Genomic DNA, 10302 nt, shown 5'->3' with positions numbered 1-10302 from the left:
CTTCACCCTAGTGATATGAAAAACATATTTCACGATTACTGCATATCACCGCAAATTTCGCAAAGTTTTTCACCGAGTTTTACGCCATCTCACGTAAAACGGGTGAAACTCCAGAGTTTAATAAGAATTTCTTCGCAATTTTCATATTCTCATCAACACCACACGTAGTGCATATTTTCCCCCACACTGAATATCAGAGAAATGGCGTAAAACGTCACTAAAACGTGTATTTTTTCCAATACCAACCACGCTGATATGATTGGAGTTTCACGACTACCCGTTTTACGTGAAGTGGCGTCGTAAAACTCGGTGAAAAACGCGACATTCGCGGTGATATGCAGTAGTCGTGAAGTATGTTTTTCATATCACTAGAGTCAAGAAACTCCATTATTACATTACAATGTAGCCCACCAGCAGGACGATAAACACCACGAACACATAGAGTACAGCCATACCATCACTCTGGTCGAACGACGCTGTTTGAACGATCGTTGCTATATTGATACATGCAAATCCAGCAGTGTGACCAACGATGATCGAAGAGCCCTACAACAATATGGTGATGCCCACTGGGAGGCAAGGCAGACGACGCACCTTCTGCAATAGGGGTCTACGACGGAACTCAGTGATGAGGAGGAGAGCGAGTAAATTCCATAATACAAATGTAACCACGCTCAAAGGGATATCGAGGGAATTCTCATCTGAGCAGGAACACCAGCAGTTTCATTAGCAATAAAATGGTATTGCTAAACGTGAATGACAACAAGGAAACTTCAATAACTGGTAATCCTATTAACAACGAGTAGACAAGTTTACGGTTGTGAAACTGAGATTGAGCGTATCAATGTCATTTAATATAATGGCTCAGGGAAAAAACACCATCAATTGCGGGGCACGCACGTACACAGGACTGCACGCACGAACAAAGCAAGACCGGGCTCGTCAATCCTCAATACGCCCCCTCTGCCCCGACAATTGAGGGTGATGCAGAATCGGCACAACATTATAGTGATGATGATCAACAACGCTACCGTCAGTTAAGACAATACGGATCCTTCTACCTTCATCTAGCAGATCCTTCACATGACCCAAACGGTATCCGGGGCTCAGCTTCTTTTCCGGATGGTAGATCAGCACTGGGTCACCAATCGTAGCTTCATGATCTTGTTCTTCAAGCTCTGGTACCCCATAGAGCGAGCGACAGCCATCCTCATGTCGCGGAACATCTCATTCATGAAATAACACCGCACTGCTCTAACGCGGTGAGAAATAGGAAGAGTAGAAGAGCCACCAGCGAGGACGCAACCTCGCTTACGAGTAAATCCACGAGCCAATTGATCAGGCGTAACCACGACAAACTCGCCAGATGGCTCGTCAGAGTTAGCATAATCCAACGGACGAGTATTCATCAGGAACGTTACCTCCCTGCAGATACTCTCCAAATCGACATCGTCCTTGCGTCGCGGACGTCGTCGTCCCACAAATCCCGCTTGGCTCCTCAGAAGCGTCTTTGCGATCTTTATGCCAATACCATGAGCACGTTCACCGCCACCACTACGCCATGGAGATCGCACTGGCAGCAATGAAACCGTCCCATTCAACAGGCGAGAAACCTCTTTGGGGAAACGTGCACTGCGGAAGTAAGCAGCATTATCACACCACAATCTTCTCAACCCGCCTTGTTCAGTCTGCACTCGGACGAGAGAATTCAAGACGTCTATCGTGGTCTCGCCAGTCGGAACCCAAGTGGAGTGGAAGGTATGGAGACAGTAGACGGTAAGCACCTTGGTCGTCCCGGACCAACCTTTGATATCTCCAAGGCTCAGGACGTCGACGAACACATCGTGGTACGGTTCCCACGCTGTGGCTTGGGTGCGATGAGGTCCAGCACCCGGTGGCTGAGTCCACGTACGACGAGCTCGGATGAGCTGACAAACGAAACAGTGCTTTACCAAGGCGCGAACATCCATACGTAGGCGAGGCAAGTAGAACCGATCATACACAGATGCCACAGTCGAGCGGACATTTCCGTGTTTGCTCAGCCGGTGCGAGTCGAGACAGATCTTTGCTCGAAACGCACGACAACACTCATCCTTCGGGATAACAGGCAAGTAGGTACAACCACCGTCTGCAGAGCCGTTTCGGAAACAATACACCCCTGCGGTCTCATCGTGTACGTACGGGCCGGCACACGACAGAAAAGGAGGCTTCATCTGCTGCTGCAGAGATCTCACAAGGTAGTTGACATTATCGGCCTCGAGTCGGACATCCTCAACTCTCTTCGCAGACGGCCTCAGAGCATTGAAAACTCTGTGCAGGAAGAGGAAATCGGTAAGGACGCCATTCACATCCCAATTGCAACCACATAGAGTCTCGATAAATGGCTTCGGCTGTTGTTCATCGGCAGCGGAATCGGCTGCACAACAGGCAAGGAAACTCTCTGTAGAAGGCATAGCACTCAAAAGAGTGTAAATGTCCACATCATGAGCATCTTCATCCATCAGCTCCGCCCCCTCAGATCTCATGATCCAAGACAGGCCTACTCCTTCAGCTTCCGGCTCTGAGAAGATCTCGGGGAAGTCACCAGTGTTACCAGGACCACCATGGAGAGCATCGACCAGCTTCATCCGTTGGCCTGATTCTAGGTGGACCTCTCTCTCGAAGAGTCGCGAGAGCATATCCGGCATGGTGTTCGACTTACCCTCGATGTGTTTCACCACCACTGTTCCGGCCCCCAAGGTCTTCAGGTAGTCGAGCTCATCCCGGAGGGCGTTGAGGGTTCGCAACACTGCCCTCCGCTCTAGTGATGATCTAGACACACCCCCATGACCGTTGATCCACTGCACCGTCGGTTTATTATCCGATCTTACGGTCAAGGTAATCGAAGGTAAGGTTCCTGACAGTGTCGTCGCTAAGTGAGCCACAATATCAATAGCGCACTGCACCGCTCGACAACAAACGGATAATTCACGGCGATTTGAATGATAATGTTGCTGAGCGAGAGTGAATCTCCAAGCCCCAGATGCAAGAAGATATCGAGTGGCTCCACTATCACCATTTGGGTGCACTATCGATACAGTGTACCCTGCTCCAATGTTAGAGGCATCGGCCGCGACTTCGATATGTAAAGGATCAGCGCTTTCTCGAAGTGGAGTGTCATGTAAGCACGGAGTGATCGTCGCCGTTCTCTCTAAAATCCAGTTCATCAGCGACCGAGCAACAGACCTCTGTAGATCAGATAGTTTGGAAAAATCGCACGAGCTTCTCCAATCGACCTTCGCAAAGGTGTGGGCAAACCAGCTTCGGATAGTATCCGCTAGCACCCGGTCGATTGGGTGGCAACCAGCACAGTCATATGCTAGGTTCCCGCCGAGAGAGAAGATAAAAGCCTTAGTCACCGTCGTCGTGACGTTACCATCCAACACTTGTAACACTGATGTGGCCTGCTGCCGAGCCAACTGGAGCCGATCACCTCGGTTGCAATCGACGCGAAGAAGAGGCGTCGGTCCACTCTCATCGTAAGTCATTGTGCATCCCAGTAAGTCGGCGGAATCCGACCATACGAAGAGGGAAGTCGGTAGGTTCATCCGCTCTAGGATATCGGCAACATGACTCCTTGATGACCTGATGGCGATCGCTTGGAATTTCTTCCGAGATACCCCGAAGGCGCATCTCTGTAGTGTATATATCAACCAACATACTGCTGAAGCACCGTCCACTCCCGCACATAGAATGTCATCAACGAAGCAGAGTAATAGGAAACAAAGAAGCAACATTGCACAGAGAGCTCTGAATGCTGCTATCAGGTCTCCCAGAGTATGCCCCAAACTTCCAGGACCAGTGGTGACGCCGAAGACACAGCGGTTGCTCGTGTACAGCGATGAACGTACCACCAACAAGGCAAGTAGGCCCAACCAGCGCAATTTATAGAACGCGCGTGAACAATCCATGACCCACATGACTCCCGATCCATACAGACGAGTCACCGCTATGCAGATAGAAACCGTGACCGAGGAACTGGACCCTCTTGTGAAACGACGATTGGCCCGTCGCAGATCGACGACAAGTCTATCTCGTCGCTTGAGAGCTCCTGGGATCATGAATACAACCGATGGAGGGAGAATGTGGGTGGTCTTGGAGAGTGTGTGAATCTCTTCCTCAGATCTCTTTATCCACCATCCTCTCTCTTCATATCCTCGGACTAGCTCGTCAAAGGTCTTCTGCTTCTCGAGGGTTAATCGTTCGTATGCGCGTTCCGCAATTCGACGGACAGCCGTTGGAATTTGTACATGACTCGCCTCGCCCAAGGAATCACATCTAAGCTCAAACACGTGAGTCTGTCGGGAGTCGTCACGTATTTCATCAGCACGGAGCTTCCGTAGACGAGCAAACCAGTGTTGACACTTCCGCATTGGCCACCACCCTTGGCTGACCAATCGGTCAAGCAGGTCAGTTGAGATTGGTGGTACCGTGTCGAAAGGAATGTCCATCTCCTCAGATGATGAGGGCGGGAGGGGAAGTCGTTCATAGGATGTGTCTGCATCCTGTCGGCCCTCAATCATAGTCGTCAGCAGGCAGCCAGCAGCTTCGTCGTCCCATTTCCCATCCCCTAGACTGGGATCAAGAATACATATATTAGACTCTTCGGTCACTGAGCATCGAGCAACGGTAGGCACCGATTCTTGCGGGAATCGGACAAGGGGCAGATCATTACCAGCGAGCGTCACTCGGCTCTCGCCTGAGTCAATCGATATTTTATAATCACGCAAAAAGACTCGACCCGCGATAATCACTGGGCAATCAGATAAGGGGCCCCGTGATACTTGAGGTAGCAGGTACAAATATCTGTCACGAGTAGTTCCCCATCCCTGCTGTTCCCGGAGCTGCATTGGGAACTTCACTTTGCGACTCACTTTTCGACTGGACGAGTCAGCAAGCTTCACTTGGAAACTACACGTCTCAATTGGGAATGATTTTAAAGGGAAAGAGTCATCGTACAATAAAAAATCAAGACCAGCCCCGGTGTCTAATAATAACCGGGCATCTATCCAACTCATACAAGTGGGGGTAGTAGCAAGACGACAACATAACCAGTAAGCAGATGGTACCGAAGCCCTATCACGAGTGATAGGAAGCAGTTTCAAGTCCTGCTCAGGACTCATGAGAAAGGGGCAAACCGGTCAGAACGGATGCTGTTCTTCGTCAGTCGAGAGATAACGGCATCCCTATCAGTGCCAGCCTTGAGAGCAACTATTCGGAAGAACGGATTACGACGTCCTTTTCCCTTCAAAGGGAAGTTGCTCTCCATTTCAGGAATGGCCTTCTGCAGATCGTCACCCCACAGTCCAATGACCTTGATCAATTGGTCAGGCTTATATCGTTCACACCACTGCTTGGGGGTTACTGAGCGAGATCCCGATCCGGAGTTAACCTTATCCACTGAGGCAGCAGAATCCTGTTTGCTTGCCGGCTTCGAGGATAAACTCTCTTCGCAGGTGTCGTCGTACATGGCGGCGTGAACACTATCGACCCCTTTCGTCGGTTTCATTATTGAGGCTTGGTCCTTTGTTCGGCATACCCATCGGATTGCCTCACAAACACTTCGCACTCCGTCTGATGCCTCATCGAATGGCACCGCCGTCTCCCAGTCCTCATCGACAGAGGCTAACCCCGACAGCTGGCAAATTCTCTCCATAACCTTCTCAATGATATGCTGTGGGAACTTCGCCAGAACTTGTCTTGTCAATGAACGTCGCTCCGACACGTCGTTCGGGTAGACATCTGTGAATAGATGGTAGATATCGGCGGCGGACTCCAGGAAATCCTCGATCTGCTTAACCCCTGTAAATGTGAGATTGCGTAACTTCTCCTCGTAGGTCTCCTTCAACACTGATCTGCGGCAATACCTCGTCAGAAGGACATTGCGGACCAAATTCCAATCCTGTGAGTGGGTACGTGACGCTACAGTGGCCTTCTTATGGACCGGTCGGACATTACTCAGAGAGGAAAGGAATTTGGTCATGACAGATACTTTGACCTCCTCGTGCACTAGCAAATGTCCTTGCTGGTGATACTCAGCGGCTCCTGCTTCAACGAAGGTGTGTTCAATAGCATGATAGTGCGATTGGAGATCTGTTGCTTCACAGAGTTGAGGCAGACATAACTTAGTCACTGTCGCTGCCGGGCATCGTGAGGAGCGTGACTTCGGAGTGGTATACACCTCATGCTCCTCCTCCTCGGACCGTGGAGAGAGTCGACTGAAACCTTCCTTCCGTGATATCTCGCTGACGGATCGGTCAGCCAGGGCTCAAGTCAGCAATACGGCCTCGAGGCTACTATCTTAGAAAGATTACTGGCCTCCTGGACGCGAGGTCGCTCATAAGCTGCTGAGTATCATCCTTCTCGTCGGAGATGATGTTGTTGAGAGCCTCGCGAGTATCCCGGAGGGAACGGCGCGTAGCGGCCAACTCTCTACGGGCTTCAGAGAGCTCAGCGAGCTCCTCAGGTGTCGCCATATTAACAACGAGTAGACAAGTTTACGGTTGTGAAACTGAGATTGAGCGTATCAATGTCATTTAATATAATGGCTCAGGGAAAAACACCATCAATTGCGGGGCACGCACGTACACAGGACTGCACGCACGAACAAAGCAAGACCGGGCTCGTCAATCCTCAATATCCTGAGAAATTCATTCTGGTTCATACCACACCTCCTTGAAACGAACTCGGAATAAACCACGACTACTCGTGAGAGCACTAAACTATCAGCTCCTCTCACTTTGATCCCCTCCTTGCAGGAGGTCGTTGATGATAGTATCAAACGTTTGAAACATTAGCACTCCCACGAACATGCTGAGGGAATGCCCAATCATCTGGTAGGTCCTCAAGCATAGTCTTGTCGTATTCACAGCCCAGAATAACACCAACACGTACGACAACATTCCATACAGTACCAAGGCAACAGCAAGCTCGTCGTTTCTCTCATCAACGACAGTCGGGGTGTCTGTGGGCATGGCAGACGAAAAAGAGAAACGATCCGATGTATTCACGCCTTGCGTAATTTCGTGGCGCAGCGGTCATGTCCATAACGTCATGAAACCCGCGCCGAATTGATTCAACACAACCCTCATACACGAGAGCCAAGAAAACAATCACAATTTATTCAGCAATATTATACATCTAGAGAGGATCATCGTCGTCGATGGTGACGGTACTTTTCCCCGGCATCCCACGTGTCACCACCATCTCTACTCTCCACCACTGCTCGAATCATCTCATATGCATCTCGATCTTGCAGCATCGCTCCGCCCTAAAAACAAAACTTTTTTCAACACACCCATCATATAACAGATGGACACAATCGGACCTAATTTGTATCTTACCACGATGAACCTAAGATACGCACCCTCCTCTCACCGTAGCATTCTTAATCAATGTAGCCGCCTGCACGAACTGAATAAAAGCCTTGTCCTTCCCCCGCAGTTTTATCCGCGATAACGGCGGTAACTTCTCCTCACCAACATCGTCGGCCCCATCGCCATCAACGGCCCTCAGTACCTTCACCAAATCGATCGCCGTGGCGGGCGCGGGTGGCACTGCATGCCCAGCTTGCTGCAGTTGAAAATGCACAAGTGGTAGCAAAATCGACTCCACCGTTTTCCGCACCGCTGGATGCGATTCAATCAGCCTCTTCACATCGCTCGAAATCGGATTTCCACTTCTATCAGCATTCTGATTCTCCTCCGCAACAAGCGTCAACAACGCGGCCATCGTTCTCGACGATCTCGGCATTCCCGACAGATGCGCCAACGCGCTTTGCAGTGCCCTCACAGGGCTCTCAGCCGCCGAGGGATTTACCCTCACAAACAGCGGGGGCTCCGGCAACTCCGGTGGAGGGCCCTGATGGGGAGCTGCGAACATCCCCATATGCATATGTTGGGCCGCTGCTGCTGCCGCTGCCCAAGGCGACATGCCTGCCCTCACTGCTCCTAACGCCGATTGAGGCAACCCTCCCAAGGGCGACCCAAACCCTGCCGCTGCTGCAGCTGCCGCTGCTGCTGCCGCTGCGTGGAAGGACGGGGACATGCCCATAGGCCCAAGGGCCCCCTTGCCACCCTTTCCTACACCACCACCCTTCCTATGATGAACCAATGGAGGGCTGTAGGGGGCAGCTAGCATGGCCGGCCGGTACAGAGCCCCAGGGGGCCTACGAGAAGCATACGGCCCACCTTGGACCATCTCAGATGGCGCGGGGGAAGGCTGCTGCTGCTGCTGTTGCTGCTGTTGCTGGACACCCGTAGACTGAATAGCAACAACAAGAACAACCACGTCACGATCCAGCGTCAATATTGTATCCCTTTTCAATGCGGCCACAGCGATGGCGAAACTAGAGCGGTAATTTCCATCTAGTGCATATTTTCACAGAAGAAAAAGCACATGGTCAACTACATGTGCTGCTGACATATGAAAATTCCTACCAAGTTTTGGTCTCTCTACAGTGAAGAGAGACCAAAACTTGGTAGAGTGTAGAGTCTACACCCCTGCCCGAATTCATGTGCAATAGTGAGGAAGCCCCTGAACTCAGCTGAGGGGAGCGATCATATATTCCTCCAACACTGTGCCTGTCCAAGCTCGGTTTTTCTACGCATTTACACTGAATGGCGCTCACCCACATCTACCGTATCAACTCGCCATCAACGCTATAAGCAACCGTGTTGGAAAGTATGTTCGGTTTCCTCAGCTGAGCTCGGGAACTATCACTACAGTTACACACGACTCGAAAAAAGGCGTCGATATTTTACCACAATTTCCTCGAAACTTCCAACACGCGTATTTGGGGATCGAGTGAGTATTATCGAATGAAAATAAACAAGAAATACTAAAAAGTATGAGCTTTCCCAGAACCGGCAGCTGAACGTTGAATTTAATCCTATGATGGATTCATGAGGGGTCCGCTGATCACCCCTCCAGCTTCCCCAACAAGAATAGCAGTGAGACGAGGTCAATACTACTACCATTGTCTGTTGGTAGGGCACCGGGGCGGTCGTTGTTGCCAGTCCTACTCGGCCGTCCATTGATACTTTGAAGTCATTGTGGCAGTGGACTTGGATGAATCTCTGTAACCTATAAGAAACCACTCGTCAGTGGGCAGCGTTCATACCGTCACGCGCCACGAAATTGACTGCCTACGACCTGGACTTAACAAGGAACAGAGGGATTCGACTCTCACCGAGTTTCCATAATTCACTCTCGTTCAGTGAAAAGGCGAATTAGATAAAACATCACATACGCCGAGGGGAGATTCAGCCTCACCTCATCCCCATTCTAGCTAGCATGGCACCAACAGTAGGATCCGTCTCGAGCACTCCCATAGGGATCCCTTCCCCACCACTATTGGCCGACCATCGCCCCACAGCGTCCCGTATGGACAGCTTGATTTGCTCTACTATGGCCCCTGAGGCAGCAGGGTCAGTAGGAGGGAGAGGGGGGCCGCCGGTTGGGTAGCTGCCTGGAGGGCTGGGACTCCCTCCAGGAGGCATTGGTGAAGACATGGAAACTACTGAGGAGAAATATATGCCGCTTTTTCCAAATATGTACGCCCTTTCCAGTTCTGCCGAACCACGTATAAGGAGGACGTAAATGGAGACATCTGCTTTATGGTGAATGAGACAAAGTTGAGAGTGCAATGTTATTGTGATGCACATGATAGGGGACTGCATAACCATCGAAAACAAGATCTATTATTCAGCACGGAACCGACAGAACGATTTCAAGGAATAGACAACGGTAGTAGCGCGCGCCCGGAAAATGTTTGTGGTTAGTTCAATACTCAAATTTCATGTCGTTATGATTCCGAATGTGTAGGTTCAGCATGCATACACAGTCAACCTCGAAAGAGTTGAGGTCGACAATCACTCAGCGTCGGGGAATATTCAACCTCAAAACAAAGTTGAGACTAAACAAAGTACAGCGTCCAAGGGTCGAACCTGGGACATCACCGGTGCATGCATGAAGTTTAACCACTACACTATTCATTGATGTTCAAAGTGATCTTGCACCGTCCCGAATTACGGATCTTGATTACAAATCTTTCGTCCCCTGAAGTTCTTGTGTGATCGTTGTATACCACTCCTCCGTCACATCATGCCCGAATAGGGCCCTTCACGGACATAGAGTGATGTCTTTGTTTAACCTTAGACCGCAACATTTGTCTATACGACTATTCCGCCGATGATGATTCATACGCTACATCCGAACCTATTTTATAGGATACTGGATGACTCGCTTGAGATAGCTGAGGTG

At 50.4% G+C, this 10302-nt stretch overlaps 3 protein-coding genes across 3 annotated transcripts; all 3 read right to left on the bottom strand.

The window, feature by feature from the left end:
* Window positions 1-1130: 1130 nt before the first annotated feature.
* Pmar_PMAR008664 (hypothetical protein) lies at window positions 1131-2964 on the bottom strand (the record flags this gene model as incomplete). Its single annotated transcript, XM_002779220.1, has 1 exon — window positions 1131-2964. The coding sequence occupies exon 1, from the start codon at window positions 2685-2687 to the stop codon at window positions 1131-1133; it is 1557 nt and encodes a 518-aa protein (XP_002779266.1). The 5' UTR covers window positions 2688-2964.
* Window positions 2965-5158: 2194 nt separating this feature from the next.
* Window positions 5159-6515, bottom strand: Pmar_PMAR008663 (hypothetical protein; the record flags this gene model as incomplete). Its single annotated transcript, XM_002779219.1, has 2 exons — window positions 5159-6202; window positions 6354-6515. 2 exons carry the CDS (start codon window positions 6513-6515, stop codon window positions 5159-5161), a joined length of 1206 nt encoding a protein of 401 aa, XP_002779265.1.
* Window positions 6516-7269: 754 nt separating this feature from the next.
* Window positions 7270-9539, bottom strand: Pmar_PMAR008662 (conserved hypothetical protein; the record flags this gene model as incomplete). The annotated part of the gene is made up of 5 exons (XM_002779218.1): window positions 7270-7309; window positions 7367-7392; window positions 7417-8301; window positions 9015-9123; window positions 9313-9539. 5 exons carry the CDS (start codon window positions 9537-9539, stop codon window positions 7270-7272), a joined length of 1287 nt encoding a protein of 428 aa, XP_002779264.1.
* Between the last annotated feature and the right edge of the window lie 763 nt (window positions 9540-10302).

Source organism: Perkinsus marinus (genome assembly GCF_000006405.1).
Source record: "Perkinsus marinus ATCC 50983 genomic scaffold scf_1104296947690, whole genome shotgun sequence".
NCBI classification, from domain to species: domain Eukaryota; phylum Perkinsozoa; order Perkinsida; family Perkinsidae; genus Perkinsus; species Perkinsus marinus.
This window is presented reverse-complemented; position numbering and strand designations above follow the sequence as displayed.